This window comes from Atractosteus spatula, chromosome 4, assembly GCF_055471065.1.
Source record: "Atractosteus spatula isolate fAtrSpa1 chromosome 4, fAtrSpa1.hap1, whole genome shotgun sequence".
In the NCBI taxonomy this organism is placed as follows: domain Eukaryota; kingdom Metazoa; phylum Chordata; class Actinopteri; order Semionotiformes; family Lepisosteidae; genus Atractosteus; species Atractosteus spatula.
In genome coordinates, this window is record NC_142709.1 from 2,673,145 (window position 1) to 2,691,596 (window position 18,452).

The 18,452-nt window shown below is 43.8% G+C and overlaps 1 protein-coding gene across 7 annotated transcripts in view; it reads right to left on the reverse strand.

Annotated features, from left to right (window-relative positions):
• Window positions 1-18,452, reverse strand: part of ift88 (intraflagellar transport 88 homolog) — a 30,852-nt gene that overhangs the window by 8,949 nt on the left and 3,451 nt on the right. For 5 of the 7 annotated variants that reach the window (XM_088913991.1, XM_088913990.1, XM_088913989.1 and 2 more), the window contains exons 5-23: window positions 17,870-17,923; window positions 16,902-16,965; window positions 15,410-15,479; window positions 15,049-15,139; window positions 14,390-14,494; window positions 14,076-14,178; window positions 13,140-13,254; window positions 12,486-12,717; window positions 12,167-12,237; window positions 11,972-12,058; window positions 11,538-11,637; window positions 5,894-5,980; window positions 5,167-5,353; window positions 3,585-3,693; window positions 2,884-3,034; window positions 1,899-2,014; window positions 973-1,025; window positions 486-551; window positions 252-358 (exon numbers count right to left, since the gene is read on the reverse strand). In XM_088913991.1, coding sequence (XP_088770117.1) covers window positions 252-358; window positions 486-551; window positions 973-1,025; window positions 1,899-2,014; window positions 2,884-3,034; window positions 3,585-3,693; window positions 5,167-5,353; window positions 5,894-5,980; window positions 11,538-11,637; window positions 11,972-12,058; window positions 12,167-12,237; window positions 12,486-12,717; window positions 13,140-13,254; window positions 14,076-14,178; window positions 14,390-14,494; window positions 15,049-15,139; window positions 15,410-15,479; window positions 16,902-16,965; window positions 17,870-17,923 — 1,968 coding nt within the window. The remainder of the gene's footprint in view (window positions 1-251; window positions 359-485; window positions 552-972; window positions 1,026-1,898; window positions 2,015-2,883; window positions 3,035-3,584; window positions 3,694-5,166; window positions 5,354-5,893; window positions 5,981-11,537; window positions 11,638-11,971; window positions 12,059-12,166; window positions 12,238-12,485; window positions 12,718-13,139; window positions 13,255-14,075; window positions 14,179-14,389; window positions 14,495-15,048; window positions 15,140-15,409; window positions 15,480-16,901; window positions 16,966-17,869; window positions 17,924-18,452) is intronic. The other 2 variants (XM_088913993.1, XM_088913992.1) reach the window with 1 other exon arrangement.

The following is an 18,452-nucleotide window of genomic DNA, read 5'->3' on the forward strand; positions in this document are numbered from 1 at the left end:
AAGAACCAGGAGAACAATTGCTGTCAAGGTGGATGTGGCTGCTCGATGCCAAGTACTACTGTATGTCACCGGAAAACAGAGAAGCATATACTGTAGAGAGACAGGCAGAGAAATATATGCCGAATCGGCGCAATTGGCAGAAAAAGGACTACCACTGAAGTTAAATAAGGAGGCCACAGACCAGAGACAAACATTTCAAACAGGAAAAGACCGATGTGGACATTATAGGGCGGCCTTGTTTTCAGACTTACCTGCTCTCTTATCTCCTTCATCTTCTCTACTTTCTTCATCTTAGTGGCATAGTCCTGCACCTCCTTCAGTCCCATATCTGTACAGAGGCGCACAAGGAACCGCAGACCTGCACAGAGAACAGACAGCTTGACGCACGGAAGGCACCCGACAGCTACAATTCTTTTGTATCATTAGTTACTCTCTCCTGCTCTAGTTACGTTAAAGGATGTGAAGAGGAAGAAGGAATACATTACATTCTACATTTTCAGGAAATTTTCGGTGGATGTCTTTGTACGTGTACAGTGCTTTCTGGTAGTTTCCTGCCAAAAAAGGAAGAGATGTTCACTTTACTACTTTAAAAACATAGTGCCTTAAAAACTTAAAACGCTTAAACTTAACACTTTCATGAGTCAAAGAAATCAAATATCAGCACCCGCCACCGTATATATGAAGAAATATAACAGTTCTACAGACTTCTACAACACTTCTACAAACACTTACAAATACTTTTATAATGAAAGAAAACTTTAAATTACTGCAGGGTTTAAATGAAGCCTGCCAAATGCACAAGTAGAACAAATACATTTAGTCAGGGAAAATACTAAAATATTTTAATCCAGACCTTAAAACACTTCTAAAAGTGCAATTACACTTACAATGCAAATTATGTTTATTCATAACGTATCGATATACTGTAAAGCGACTGACAAAGGGCAGAGAGTTATGACATTAGAACCTCACCACTTCTCCTGTAGCAGCTGGCTGCCATTAACTGCCATTTCACATGAGTCGGCCTATAATTCAACATAAACAATCGTGGTTGACAAAACCCGAGATGAATTAGACCTATAGATACATTCAACCATGTATTTAATGAACATTGCACACGCATGTATTTTTTTGCCCAGTACTGCATGTTTTAAATAATCGTTCTGTGAAAGTTACCTGTACTCTTTCTTAGCTCTGGGGTTTGCTTCCAGGTGTGAGAAAAGAAAACAGTATGATTTAGCTTCTTATATGTCCAGTATCTATATAATATTTCTGTCACCTATGTGTAGTGCTTATGCCTTATTTAGCACTCCAATAATATAAAATAATTCACAAATTAATAACAGTAATGCTTCTAATCTCCTTGAAACTAGAATACTAAAAACCTATGCTCTTAATATTCTTATTAGTATTAATAATCGGATCAATACTGCATATTTACTGTATTTATTATGTGCTAACCAAAAATATTGCCCATACTAATCCCAAAAATCAGACTTCTTGTAACAGCCACACATTTGTACCCCTGAACAAATAACATCCTGGTCACATATGACATGCTCCATATGAAGGTATAAATTATTAGAGGCCTAGAGGTCTGCAGGCTTGGTCCTGGAAAGCTAGAATCCAGTTACTCCAGTTATAGTTCACTGTGAGCCACTGGTTAAATTATCATTAAATTCTTCCAGGCATTTAGGATATGAAGAATTAAATGCAAAACCAGCTGCTCTCCAGAACCAAGGCTGGAAAGAAGGTAAAAAAAAGTATGAAAGAAGGAAGAGGATTAAAAAAATAATTTCTTGAATTTGTGAATAGTCAAAGCTATACGTTAGAGTCCTAATACTAAGAGATGTGAAAGTGACAACTAATTATTGAGCAGTGGAAAAACTACTACTTACTGAATAAGGGCAGCTCTCTCAAAATACATAATTGCTTTTTCACAGAACTGAGTGTCAATGTAGTAGGCTCCCAGCCACTCAATCACATCGATGTTTGATGGGAAATACCTGAAAGACTAAAGCACATAATATCAGTAAAACTGTAAGAACACATTGATCATTAAAAAACTTTCTCTCCAAAATCTAATTTGTGCATACACATGTGTAATCCAACCCTTTGTGTGCAGCTTGGTATTCTTTTGTCAATTTGGATGTGTGCATAACAGTGATGATGCAATCTTCACAACCTTGACCATGACAATGCCCACCGAATACTTTCTAATAATCAAAAAAATAAATATTCCTTACACTTAGATAATGCTATTCTAGACACACCACTCAAAGCGCTTTACAGGTAATGGGGATCCCCTCCACCACCACCTGTGTGCAGCCCCTCCTGGATGATGCTCCAGTACTCTCCCCACACACCAGCTCTCAGTGGGGAGGAGAGCAGAGTGATGAAGCCAGTTCAGAGATGGGGATTATTAGGAGGCCATGAGTAGTAAAGGCCAATGGGAAACTTTGGCCAGGACACCAGATTATTAATGACCACAGAGAGTCAGGACCTCAGTTTTACGTTTCATCCGAAGGACGGTGCCTTTTTACAGTTCGCTGTCCCCGTCACTATGCTGGGGCATTAGGACCCACACAGACTGCAGGGTGAGCGCCCCCTACTGGCCCCAGTAACACCTCTTCCAGCAGCAACCTTAGCTTTCCTAGGAGGTCTGCCATCCAGGTACTAGCCAGGCTCACACAGTTAAGACTCTGTGTCAAACAGGTATTTAATTCTTCATCAGCAACTGGTACTGTACTTCACCCTGATGGGTCTGAAGTTATAAACCATCAAACAGTCTTGGTCCAAGGCAAATCTGAATCAAGCAAGACATAAATCCATACTCTTAACCCACAGAGATACATCTAGCACACACTTTAAGAAAATATTTACTTCGTAGTAATACTGGAAGGCTTGGGACTTGTCTCCCTCATTGTCATACATCTCTCCCAGCTTAGCCAAAGCCTGTGGATCAGTGGGCGACACACTTATCAGCTGCATCAGCCATTCAATAGCCTGGTTTGGATCTTCCAGCATTTCATACCTGGGATTCTGTTAAGGAAGCTCACACTTCATAAAAATTTTTTAAAGCTGACACGAATAAAATGGTGTATGTTAAATCACAATTCCAAGAAAATTACCACTGTCACGTAAATAGTTGATCATCTTTAGGAGTAGCAGTAATTAAAGTATGAGCTGTGATTTCAACTGCATTGCACAAGGATTTCAGAAGACTGCTCATTCTTTAACTTAAATATTAGGGGATCAGGATTTAAGGTTAGTGCTGAGTTTTATCTTTGTGACAGGAAAGCTCTTTAACTGTCATACTGCACATTTTGCATCAGCAGCAAATGAGGAGATATGGCCTTGTAAAGTCTAAGGGCAATTTGCCAGTATAATACAAAAGTGACCTTCAGGATCTCTCAGGTTTTGAGGAAGCAGGTCACTAATGGTGCTAATCAGTGCATTTTTAGTATTATACTCTCTGAAACAGATGGTCACACCAGCAGTAAAACTCGGAAAACACTGAAGTTTCCCAAGCGGTCTCTTATTTTAATTGCAAGGCCTTACGAAAAGATTGCGCTGAAGGATACAGACTTGCCAGCTGGTACATGACTTGGGCGCTGTTTCTCAGGATGGCATGCAGCTTCAGGAAGCAGTCAAGAGCCTCCTCCAGTCTGTTCAGCTTCTTATAGGTCAGGCCTAGGACAGTGGACACCAATCAGAAAGCAATAGGAAGAAAAAAAAGGCTGTGAGCAAAAACTGTTCACTCTGGAAACGTGTTTCGAATAAGCCTGAGAGTATGCATGCTTAATTTTGATAACATCTGCTTTTGGTCAGTAAGCTAAAAGCAAAAGAATGTATGAAGGTAATACATGTGCTGCAGAAACAGTTTATAGAAAAACCCATATTAAAAACAGGATCAAGTTTATTTTATAAGTTTTGCTGCAACCTTATTTCATAACCTGTAACAAAATTTCTAACAATGAAAGTTGTGTGATATAGTATATAAACATATGGGGTGTTTCAATGATTAGCATAGCCATTGCATACTTGAATAAAATCTGGCTGATCGAATGGGATAGGCTGACAAAGGCATCACGCGCAGATCAGTCTCATCTATAATGGCCAAACGTGATAGATGCTGCTGTGCAGAAACAGTCCCACATGTGCTCTCTCCTGGGTCATTACACATGGTCAGCTGAGTCTGGCTCGACTGCTGGTGCTGCTGAATGGAAGAAAGCTGACTGTTCTAACAACATCATAGTGTGCCCTTCCTGCAAACACACTTCCCAGAGTACATTTCCTCTTCTCTTAGTGCGGGGAAATCGAAACTGACGAGCGTGTACAGTATGCCTTTTATCAGGCCAAACAAAGCCTTAACCCATACAAAATCATATGGACACATTTTTTACTGGTTCACACTGGTTGCCTGTTCCATAATAGGGGGAGTAGAAATGGGAGCAAGGTCTAAGATTCTCTACAAGCACATATAACTGCTCATAATATACTTATACTTCAAATTAATGGGTTAGTACTGCCTACAGGAGAAAACGGTGTTCACTTATTGAGCTTAAATAGAAATACGCCTCTTCCAATACTTCCTTTCTGGTGTTTATTTTTGACATCCCCATCTCCTCTGAAATTGTTCTTCTGTAGACCTCAAGTATCAATAATTTCTGAGTTTATGTTTTTAGTATTATTAACAATAATGATCTCAAACATTGTGCTTGTCATCACTGAATACAGCCTATAGCCTTGTCCTGCTGAAACAAATTATGTCTGAATGTGACTTTGAATAGTGGTAAAAATAAACCCACAGGCATAAACATCCACACATTCACTAAACTGTGAATCTGCAAAACTGAAATACTAAAAAAAAGTTCAAAGTTAAACATGCTCTGGGATTAGCGATCTCTTGCAAAGGCTTTGATGGCGATACTGTAAAGTGCAGTGATTAGCATTCTGCCTCTGATCACTAGGAGAGTTTTAGTCATTTTTACTTGGAAAAAAGAATCAGCTTCTACTAGGTTTCAAGGGATGCTGTCATTACAAATAAAATCCAAAAACAAAGCTCACTATCATATAATATGTGTACATAAAGTTCCAGACGGCAAAGCAAGCTTACTGGAACATTTTGTAGAAATGGGCTGAAAATAGCAAACAGAGACTGACCTACGTTGTAGAGTGCCTCAGTGCAGGAGGAGTCATTTCTCAGGGCTTCTTTGTAGAACTCGGCCGCCTTCTCGTAGTCTCCCTTCACAAACACCGTGTTCCCCTTGTTGACAAGAGCGGCTGGGTTATAGCGATCCGCACTCATAGCCAGGTCCGCATACCTGTCTGCCTGATCGCAGTCATTCTCCTGTTTCAGGGCAAGAAGGCTTCAGTTCACTTCATTTATCACATGCACAAGCGCAATGCAAGTCAATCCAATTGATTTTTATATAGCGCCTTTCACAACAAGGTTGCCCCAAGGCGCTTGATGCGAGTAACCATATGTGTTGTGAATACAGACCAGAAGACAACGGAGGAGAGGAACCAAAAACTCCTTAGTAAAGAGAAAAACCTCTAGGGGTCCAAAGTCAACGGGCTGCCCAACCCCTTTGGGCATGCTAACATTATATACAGTAATTAAAAAAAATTCAATGAATGAATAAAATACATGCCATGCTTATTTGCATGTATGCTCTGATACAAAGACATGAAGGAATCATTATGGAACAGCAGCAGCAGCAACAATAAAAAAGTTAAATAACGTATAACTTAGAAAACAAGTCAGACAAGCAGTGTGAGAAGTGTGGTAGGGGTAGAGTTCAGCCATCCGACAGCTTGTGGGAACCTTTAAGAAGGTTCAGTGGGTGCTGGCCCACGCACACCTCACAGCACGTCTACAAGAACTTACCAGGAAATAGAGAAAGGAGAGATTGGTGGCCGCAGCACTTTTTACCCTGCTGTCCTTCTTCTCAAACATTTTTAGGGTTTCCACAGCCTAAAAAACAACAACAAATTACTGTCACTTTTTTGCTTTACATTGCTCATTTTTGATCAGGTGTTCGTGTTAGTACATGTAATTTCAACTGATCATAAATGCCAACGAATTTAGATTTCAGCCCAAAATACTTAGAAAAGCACTTAGAAAAAGCATGCTTTAAGAAAATGAATTTTTTAAAAAAAGAACAGTTGGCAGAAGATGTTTGAAACATCAATTAATATATTTGTAAGAAGATGGGACTAGCCACTCAGAAAATTAAAAATTAATTCCCAATTGAAATATAAAAAAAATAAAAAGCGAGTAAAAAACTTGAATAGTACTGGATTTAGTCTAATGTTACTCAGATTTCAGGATGAATCATTCTTGCCTATAGAGCAAAAGACAAGACATAAAAACACAAGAAATCTCAAGTAAGATTTCTGCCTGCATTAAGCCTGCATTAAGCCATCTTTTAAGTAAAAAAAAGTGACAATTGCTTCCTTATCAGTCAATAGTTCACCGTGATTTTTTTAGAGATGTACTTCAACTGTTTATATCATTTTTTTGATTTATCACTTCTACTATCTGTAGAAAAAGAATGAAAGTTCTCGGATGCTGCACAGGCGTCTGCAATCAATTAAATTTAAGACAAAAATAATCTCACTTCTGGGAAATGAGGCACATGAGAAAAAGGAAAAAATAAAAAGCAGTAGGTCAGGTTATAATATCCATCCATTCTCTGACTAGTTCATCCAATTCAGGGTCGTAGGGGAGCCGGAGCCTCTCCTGGCAAGCAATAGGACACTGTCCATCTCAGGGCACACACAGACACACACACACCCTGGACAGGACACCTGTCCATCTCAGGGCACACACAGACACACACTCACACACCTGGACAGGACACCTGTCCATCTCAGGGCACACACAGGCACACACACACACCCTGGACAGGACACCTGTCCATCTCAGGGCACACACAGGCACACACACACCCTGGACAGGACACCTGTCCATCTCAGGGCACACACAGGCACACACACACACCCTGGACAGGACACCTGTCCATCTCAGGGCACACACAGGCACACACACACACCCTGGACAGGACACCTGTCCATCTCAGGGCACACACAGGCACACACACACACCCTGGACAGGACACCTGTCCATCTCAGGGCACACACAGGCACACACTCACACACCCTGGACAGGACACCTGTCCATCTCAGGGCACACACAGGCACACACACACACCCTGGACAGGACACCTGTCCATCTCAGGGCACACACAGGCACACACACACCCTGGACAGGACACCTGTCCATCTCAGGGCACACACAGGCACACACACACACCCTGGACAGGACACCTGTCCATCTCAGGGCACACACAGGCACACACACACACCCTGGACAGGACACCTGTCCATCTCAGGGCACACACAGGCACACACACACACCCTGGACAGGACACCTGTCCATCTCAGGGCACACACAGGCACACACACACACCCTGGACAGGATACCTGTCCATCTCAGGGCACACACAGGCACACACACACCCTGGACAGGACACCTGTCCATCTCAGGGCACACACAGGCACACACACACCCTGGACAGGACACCTGTCCATCTCAGGGCACACACAGGCACACACACACACCCTGGACAGGACACCTGTCCATCTCAGGGCACACACAGGCACACACACACACCCTGGACAGGATACCTGTCCATCTCAGGGCACACACAGGCACACACACACACCCTGGACAGGACACCTGTCCATCTCAGGGCACACACAGGCACACACACACCCTGGACAGGACACCTGTCCATCTCAGGGCACACACAGGCACACACACACACCCTGGACAGGATACCTGTCCATCTCAGGGCACACACAGGCACACACACACACCCTGGACAGGACACCTGTCCATCTCAGGGCACACACAGGCACACACACACCCTGGACAGGACACCTGTCCATCTCAGGGCACACACAGGCACACACACACACCCTGGACAGGACACCTGTCCATCTCAGGGCACACACAGGCACACACACACCCTGGACAGGACACCTGTCCATCTCAGGGCACACACAGGCACACACACACACCCTGGACAGGACACCTGTCCATCTCAGGGCACACACAGGCACACACACACACCCTGGACAGGACACCTGTCCATCTCAGGGCACACACAGGCACACACACACCCTGGACAGGACACCTGTCCATCTCAGGGCACACACAGGCACACACACACACCCTGGACAGGACACCTGTCCATCTCAGGGCACACACAGGCACACACACACACCCTGGACAGGACACCTGTCCATCTCAGGGCACACACAGGCACACACACACACCCTGGACAGGACACCTGTCCATCTCAGGGCACACACAGGCACACACTCACACACCCTGGACAGGACACCTGTCCATCTCAGGGCACACACAGGCACACACACACACCCTGGACAGGACACCTGTCCATCTCAGGGCACACACAGGCACACACACACCCTGGACAGGACACCTGTCCATCTCAGGGCACACACAGGCACACACACACACCCTGGACAGGACACCTGTCCATCTCAGGGCACACACAGGCACACACACACACCCTGGACAGGACACCTGTCCATCTCAGGGCACACACAGGCACACACACACACCCTGGACAGGACACCTGTCCATCTCAGGGCACACACAGGCACACACTCACACACCCTGGACAGGACACCTGTCCATCTCAGGGCACACACAGGCACACACACACACCCTGGACAGGACACCTGTCCATCTCAGGGCACACACAGGCACACACACACCCTGGACAGGACACCTGTCCATCTCAGGGCACACACAGGCACACACACACACCCTGGACAGGACACCTGTCCATCTCAGGGCACACACAGGCACAGACACGCACACCCTGGACAGGACACCTGTCCATCTCAGGGCACACACAGGCACAGACACGCACACCCTGGACAGGACACCTGTCCATCTCAGGGCACACACAGGCACACACACACCCTGGACAGGACACCTGTCCATCTCAGGGCACACACAGGCACAGACACGCACACCCTGGACAGGATACCTGTCCATCTCAGGGCACACACAGGCACACACACACACCCTGGACAGGACACCTGTCCATCTCAGGGCACACACAGGCACACACACACCCTGGACAGGACACCTGTCCATCTCAGGGCACACACAGGCACACACACACACCCTGGACAGGATACCTGTCCATCTCAGGGCACACACAGGCACACACACACACCCTGGACAGGACACCTGTCCATCTCAGGGCACACACAGGCACACACACACCCTGGACAGGACACCTGTCCATCTCAGGGCACACACAGGCACACACACACACCCTGGACAGGACACCTGTCCATCTCAGGGCACACACAGGCACACACACACCCTGGACAGGACACCTGTCCATCTCAGGGCACACACAGGCACACACACACACCCTGGACAGGACACCTGTCCATCTCAGGGCACACACAGGCACACACACACACCCTGGACAGGACACCTGTCCATCTCAGGGCACACACAGGCACACACACACCCTGGACAGGACACCTGTCCATCTCAGGGCACACACAGGCACACACACACACCCTGGACAGGACACCTGTCCATCTCAGGGCACACACAGGCACACACACACACCCTGGACAGGACACCTGTCCATCTCAGGGCACACACAGGCACACACACACACCCTGGACAGGACACCTGTCCATCTCAGGGCACACACAGGCACACACTCACACACCCTGGACAGGACACCTGTCCATCTCAGGGCACACACAGGCACACACACACACCCTGGACAGGACACCTGTCCATCTCAGGGCACACACAGGCACACACACACACCCTGGACAGGACACCTGTCCATCTCAGGGCACACACAGGCACACACACACACCCTGGACAGGACACCTGTCCATCTCAGGGCACACACAGGCACACACACACACCCTGGACAGGACACCTGTCCATCTCAGGGCACACACAGGCACACACACACACCCTGGACAGGACACCTGTCCATCTCAGGGCACACACAGGCACACACTCACACACCCTGGACAGGACACCTGTCCATCTCAGGGCACACACAGGCACACACACACACCCTGGACAGGACACCTGTCCATCTCAGGGCACACACAGGCACACACACACCCTGGACAGGACACCTGTCCATCTCAGGGCACACACAGGCACACACACACACCCTGGACAGGACACCTGTCCATCTCAGGGCACACACAGGCACAGACACGCACACCCTGGACAGGACACCTGTCCATCTCAGGGCACACACAGGCACAGACACGCACACCCTCACTCTAGGGGCAACTTCCCCAGAAGCCAATTATTCCACCAGCCTGTCTTGTGCTCGTGTCTTGTGTCTCGTGTGGACACCTGGAGGAAACCCACACAAACACAGGGAGATCGTACAAACTCCACGCAGATACTAGCATCCTCGTTCTGGAACAGGACCCAGGGCCCCAGCGCTTCGAGGCAGTAATGCCAACTGCACCATGTTGCCATCTAGATATATAATTATTTTGCAATAGATGGAAGGTACTAAAGTAAAAACATTTTCCTCCATTAGAAAAGATTTCAGTATACAAACTAAAACAAACTGAGCAGAGCTCAGGTGCTGCTTGGGTGACACAATCTACAGGAAGCAGGAAGAGAGCACGGTACCCACCTGATCACACTGTCGAGCCGTGCAGATGGACAGTAAGAAAGAGAAGGTAAGCACAGGGCAATGGAAGCACAAGAAAAACACAAAGCCGCTCACTTGGAGGGTGATAAAAAAGCAACATGTGACGATAAGGAGGACATGCTTTGAGTAAAGCGAATAACTGGAAATGGAGCAGCAATGAAAAGCATTGTGATGAAAAAGCTTTATAATACTATCATGAACAAAGTAGATGGAAGTCAAATTAACTGAATACAAATTTATGATTAGTGTCAATATCTCATTTTTGTATTCATGAAGCAGAAATGCCTCAGCTACATCAAGGGTATCTTTTCCTTACAAATGCAAAAATGTAAAATGTAAAAAATGTCAATCGTGATGTTTTCATGCAAAACATGTGTGAGGACTTCCTGATCTGTTAGCACTGCCTGAAAGTTCCTATCTGCAGTTTACAGTGAACACATCAGAGGCCCAACCGTGACATGAACAATCTCAGCCCTGATCGCTTTCCAAAGACGATCATTGTCCCAGCAAAGGAAATGAGGAATGCTGATGAGTTACAGATGCACACAAGCCATATACGTGGCAAACAGGACACCATACCTTGTGTTTGCCAATCGCGTCAGTATTTTAGGTAATACAAAGACAGCCAATGTGATTTTATCCACAGAAACCTGGCCCAAGACAACATATCACATTTATCCTGGTTTTCTACCTAATAAAAAAAGTTTTAAAAATTGTAGTAAGCCATTCTAAATTACTACATCTTTAAAAATAACAATATCTTACCTGATTGAAATCCCTCTGCCTCAGGTAGGTTATGGCTTTGTTAATTTCTAGGTCATTTGCCAGTTCTACATACTGTGAGCTTTTCACCATTTCTACGCACCTGGAAATAATACAAAGTGGGTATCAACAGACCGCATCACAGCATTTAGGAAAAACACACCTGTGCAGTAAAAATTCAAAATAGTCATGGCACTGAATTATGAATATAGCTCCTTATAGAACAGTCCAGTTGCTTCACATACAGAAATAGTCAGATTCAAGAGTTCCAAATAAGATTTTGCGTCGTGCTCCGTGTTTTCTACCAGTCTCTGCTATAATATTAAACAAACAGGCATCGGTTCTAAAACCACCGCTAGAAAAACGAATGGCGTACAGTCCATTTGGTCCCCATAGGAGGTTCAAACAGAAAAAATCTCCGACGTCCAGATATTCACCAGTCAAACCCCGCTGCAAACGAAGCCTCAATGGCGGGCGCGATCAGTTTTGCCGACGTCATGATGAACTTCTCGGCCAAAGCTTTTCTGCAGTCGGAGGACAAGAAAAAATAAAGATTCAGGCCTGCGTCAGGCAGAACTGAAAAAAAAAATGAAAATCAGAAAAGGCCCAAATCAGAAAAAAACAGTATCTACCTCTCTCTTTCCATTTGGCGAAGCTGATCGTTCTTAATCGCCTCAATCACAAGGTTTGAATGTGGGTCATCCTAGGAAAAAACATCAGTGAGTTTCTTGTGGACCTTACCAAGGTGTTGGTGTAGAAGAGGAAAGGTCCACCCATGAATATCACTGATCTACTGTTTAGTTTTTTTAAACGTCCACAATCGGTGGCAGAAGTGTACTCAAGTAGACCGAGACTGGCTCTTGGAGACCATGTTGAAAATGTCATGACCCTAAAAGGGAGTATAATATGAGATCTCCCAGAGTGCCCAGAGATCTGACACTCCATACTCACATTAGCAGGGGTGTATCTGTCCTCCTCATCAATGCCCAGAGGGACAGAGATCAGTTTCTGAAAAGCTTTCTTCATCCTTTCCCGATCCCCAGTAGCATAGTAGCAGAGGATCAAGTTAAAACCAGTCCTGATGTTTGGGCTTTCACTCATAATGTGCTCAAATGAGGTAATGGCATCCGAGTACTGGCCCATCTTTACAAAAACCACTCCAATGTTCTGCATTATTTTAATCCTACAAGAAAGCAGCACAATGTCGGATGATTGAGCCCCAAATAATATTCTGAAACCCCACAAATATTTTTTAAATATTGTTTAAAAAAATCTATAAACAAATATTACAAAATAAGGTGAAATAACTGATAATAAAAATACAGTATCATATTTCTCATTAAACAGGGTAGCAAGTTTTACATGTGGTGATTTGTTTCCACTTATAAAATCTAGAAGTTTTGTTTTTGTATTTTAAGTTTTCGTTTCATTCAAATGTAAAATTTGATAGTACTATTGTTCCACTGACATTCATCCTATGGCATGCAGAATCAAATAGAACACTACATTTATCATTAAGGAAACCTTTGAAAGAATAATGATTGTTTCATCACAGACCCATGAAAAATTGGTGGAAGTAGTGAAGGAAAACTTTAAATATCTCACCGCATTTCCTTGTGGGCGCTGGAAATCTGGTCTAAAGCCATACGGTAAAATTTGATTGCCTTTGGGTAGTTCTTCTGTTTGAAATAGATATTTGCCATGTTCACTTTTAACCTTCCTGCAATACAATAAAATGTTAGACACACATGCATTTTTTTGGCTGCTGGTAAACAACACGATAGACCTGAAGCTTTGTCTTAAAGGAACAGAATCACTGGCTAAAGACACAGAAAAGTAAGAAACCGCTGGTTCAGTCACAGTCTAGCTGAATGACAAAACAAGATAGCCTTTTGGTTCACAAATTGTAGATGAGTGCTAGACTTGGTACCCTTAAGCATCATTTCTTCTTGTCTGCTGGTTCACTTCATCTGAGCTCTGCATCGTAAGTGTGGACTGATAACAATTGGATTCCTTATTTAAACATTTATTTAACTTGTTTCTTCAGTCAGTCTCGAGTGTAAAAAAAACACAATTTCAAGGGTACCATGTGCAACACCTTCAGCATACAGATATTTACAGATCTTCTCAGCATACAGATACAGCCTCTTCTTCATTATTTTGACTAAACAGCTCTTACTAATTGAGTAATTGATAATGAATAGACACAAATAGGTGTGACTGTATCAGACACTCCTACAATTAGTGTTTTTATCAAGAGATTACATTTCACGTAACACACTCGAATGAGGTGTCAGGAATCCTATTTGAATTTTTTCAGAGCTGAAAGCAGATTTACAAATACTGAGTAACAGTGCAAACAGAAATCTGAAATCAATCAGCCTGAGATCAAGAACTCAGCTGAAACAAAAACCAGAAAAACTCAAGTCTTCATCCAGGGGAGGGACTGGTGTGCATTGGTCTAAACGGACTATTTCATATTTTACACCAATCTGTAACCTGGCTTGGAACTCCTGGCCAGATAACTCTTATTCTGCTCACCTGCATTACTGAACATTTTATTCTTCACTATCACTTGGTAGGTATTCAGGGCTTCAGGATACATTTCACTGTTTGCATACTGGTTTGCTAAATTAAACAGAACCTAGGAAACAAAAGTCAAAGACGCACAAAAAAAGAGAGACAAAGACCATGAGGTTTAAAAACTTTTAAAATGAATACATAAACCGGCATTACGATGAAACACATCTTCAAAATATATATAACAGGAGAAAACATGCGGAGTACTCATCAACAACACCAAACCTCTGCCAGTCCCAGTCTGTGCCTTTACAAGACACTAAGGCCATACTCACAGAATACGTCAGGTCCAAGTTGACGTGCTCCGAGGCTCCTGCTTGCTCCCGCTGTCTGACCAGCGCCCTCTCCTTTCGGCCTGCTTCTTTAGCTTTATCCAGTGCCTAAGGTGCATTCATTAAATTAAAATAAATTGGCACGAATCAGGGTCAATCTGCTTTGTTCCGAGAGCTTTAGGTTGTTTTTTCCCCAATTACTCTCTCTAGTCTTGAAAAAGGCTTGGAAAGAGGCTAGTTTTGAAAGAGGTCTTCTCAGCTCAACACCTGACTGCCTACCCGGCAGGACAGATATCCTCCACGAACTTCCCAAAGCTGCACCTCGGCTTGGGCTGTATCAGTCTCGGCCATGAGACCAAGGTGACTTGGAGTGCACCACATCTCCTTTCGCTTTCAAATAGACTTAAAAAAATAAAAGTCTCCCAGAATACTAATTCAGTGCTGGATTCAGAGAACCCTCGTTTAGTAAGGAAAAACAAGACCCTGTTTGTGTTATGTAACCCATTTATATTGTGCAGTTGCTAGAACCTAGAATCAAACTGCTACACAGCTTCTCCCAATGGCCCTCTCCACCGACTCCATGCATTGCAATCAAGTTCAAAGACCTTTCACAAGACTGGATGGGAATTACATCTAAAAGAAGGAGGAAACTGAACACTGACCAGCTGAAGATCCCCTTGACTGTGTGCCATGCAGCTTTCTTCAATCAAGTCATTCACCTTCTTCTCCAGAATCTTGATCTTTTCTTCGGGACTGCAAGTTTTTGTTACACACAAATTACAATTATTGTTTAAGGAATCATCCTACTGTCCTCTCCTGTTCGACTGTGGGTCAATTATTCATATGCTGCCTGATTTAAATGACTATGACTATACAAATTCTGTAACCACTAACAGGGACACCAGACTAGTTTTTCCTTTGAAAAGCGTGTCTTGTCCGTATGATATATTCAATTCAAAACACTTGATTCATCCTCAGGGGGCAATTTAAGAGGACAATAAAAGGGAAACCAGTGGAACTCACGTGTCTTCATTTTTAGTTTCCAGTGGAGGTGCAGGTCCTTTGGACTGGCCAAATGGGTCAAAAGCAGAACCTGCAAGCAGAAGGATTTATAAACAGTCACAAGATTGATAAATGAACAGTCACAAGCACCAGAGAACCAAGAGTTTTAATAAAGCAGTACACAAAAGTACACAAATATTGAATTATGCTACTCTGCATACTATATAATACTTTTCAGTTATTATAACACTGAGCAGAAATCTCCAGCTCAATACATGAGAGATAACACTGACATGATACTTGATACATAGTAAAATAGTAAAATATCTCATTTAAAGTAGCTTCTTATACAGTATGAAAGGACAAACACACAAAAATGAGTAATTTCTTTCATAAAAGGAACATGGGAACATCATGTTTTGCCAACAAAAAGTCCAGTCAAGGGTTTCCATTCATACCTCTTATAAGCTTGTGATACTGTACAACACCCATCTGATTTTGAAAACCCTGCGCATCAGGGTGCCATCTACTGACACCACTCTGATACTGCACAACTGAATTTGCCCACATCATGTAATGCAGACTTTACAGTCTCCCAGCATCATTTTACTTTCTAATTCTTGTGATGGAGTATTACTTACCAGCTTCTGATATGCCTTTTGGATATTTTCTTTACTTTAAAACCACCCAATTTGGAATCACCTATTGTTTCTTTACATCTTGACCCACAGTATCAAGGAGGACGATGCCGACAATACAGAGAGGACAGACAGACACACTCCTCTGATCCATTCACCTATTGGTGCAATTCAAGCTCCGCAGTTCCCTACAAGAGCTACTGTCGACTGGCAGAGTGCAGTCATGCTGTCTGGCAGTTTGGGTGCCCAGGATGTCACCAACAGCCATCAGAACTCTGGACGGCATCATCACAATCAGACAGTTACACGACCCAAGTCTGACCCCGCCATACTGGGACAACTGAACATCGTCTGAGCCTCTCAAAGTGTGCGCTGAGCCTCTCAAAAAGTCCTAGTGCCTGGTAGATTTGACCTTAAAATATAACTATAACTTCCTTTCCGTCATGGAAACAATTAAAAAAAAAAATTTAATATGTATTATGAAAATTATTGTAAGAGAGGTTTTGTTTTAGACACAATATCAAAACCAAGAGTACAAAGTAAATGTTCAGGTCCATTTTAGAGTGGAAACAGACATTTTGAAAAAACAAACAACCTTTATAGAATCATGTCAAAATCAGAATTAGTATTTACAGGCACGGGATGCGAGATAACACACAATTATATAAAATTACCATAAGCAAACATCCATGAAGTGAAAAAATGGCAATCTCGGTTTTGTGCTAGTCTAGACACAGACACGGCCTTTACAGCTGCCTGAGCAGAACGTTTCTGTCGTCCACACAGCTGTATATTGGTCAGGCTCTCTTCATTCTCCAGTTAGTATACGCGCAGCTGCCCTGTCAGCAAGGTGACCCCCCCCTCCGGCCACCCACCTCTGCTCATCGCCGAGGAGTAGCCAGCCGCGCGCACTGCAGTCATCGGTCGAGAAACTCCATCCTTCCCCACGGAAATAAAGAACAGAGGGGTTCGAAAACTGTGTGTGTCTGCGATTTCCACTGTTAGCAGTGAATTCAGTCTTAAGACAGTTCCAATAAAGTGCACAGGTCATCACACATGGCATACTGGCCAAGGGAGGATGTCACATTCAATCAAGGAAATAACACCTATAACTGAAATTCAAGGCTCGAGTTAACATCGGTTACACACCGGCAGGCTGGAGGAACTGAACCTTTTCTAATCTTGAACAGAGAAGACCACAAGGTAACATTTTACAGCAACAGAAGTCAACCCAGCGGGCTTCTGCAGGATAAACAACGAGGCAAGAACCAGAAGACACAAGCAGAAGCTACGTGGAAGCACATTTAAAACCGAACAGGCGAGTCTTTACCCAGAGGGTTGCAGGTGTATGGAACAAGCTACCCTGTTATTACAAATAACAAGCATGAATAATTTAACATACAGGGATTAAAGAAAACCTCAGCAAGAGCATTTTACATTTGAAGGCTTGGAAAACAAGGCCTCGTCTGTTTTCAGTTTTCCACATGAAGCCTTAAAACAACTATTTATTGGACTATTCACAAAGAAATATTTGTTTATTCATCGGAGCTGCATCCCAGGTGTCATCAATCACTGTTTGCAACAGCTGTTTTTCCCCCCAGACAATCGAAGTGGCTAATTTTGCCAATCATGTACTCGAGAATTGTAAAGGAGAAAAAAACCCATCCCGATTAAAAATCTTGGTTCTATCAGTGTTTTGGGTGAAGCACCGTACTCGCATTCATGTTAGAGGAAAAACATTTTAGACCACAACAGTTAACAAACACAGTATTTCACAAAGAAACAAGAACAAGTCTCGACCCACTCCCAGCCTGCAGCTGTTCCAACATCCCGGTTACCTTACCTGCAGCGCACCTGTCATGGGTCGTCCCAGAGATGAGGACAGTGGAGCCCTTGACTTTGTTTTCCCAAAAAGAACAGAATACCAGTCAGTTAGTTCACACTTTTTAATAAAGAAACTTCTTGCGCCACTTTTGATCACAGTATAGCACCCCGTGGAAAGCATACAGAAGTGGTTTGTTTTTTCCACCGGTGGTCGAACAAGGGAATTCATACCCTTACAGTTATTACTGGAGCTAGTTATGAACCACCCTGGTACTCTAGTCACATCCTGGCACTTATAACTCACAAAAGTTGGGAAAATAATTTTAACAAGTCATTGCCTGTGATCATAGAAATCTAGTGTGTGTATACCTACTTCGTAGAGTAATAAATTACCTCTTAAAAGCCATTTTCCCCTACTTCTGACTGTTTTAGAAAGGCAAGCCCAGAAGGAGCCTGAAATGTAAATTTTCCCCACACTGCTACCTGCCCTGATGCCAATGGCTCTTGCCTTTCTGGAGGTTGTTTTTACGGCACTGGCGAAAGAGCTCTATGGTCCTGTGATGTATCAGCTGATGACACAAAAGCACTATTAAACTCGCCAA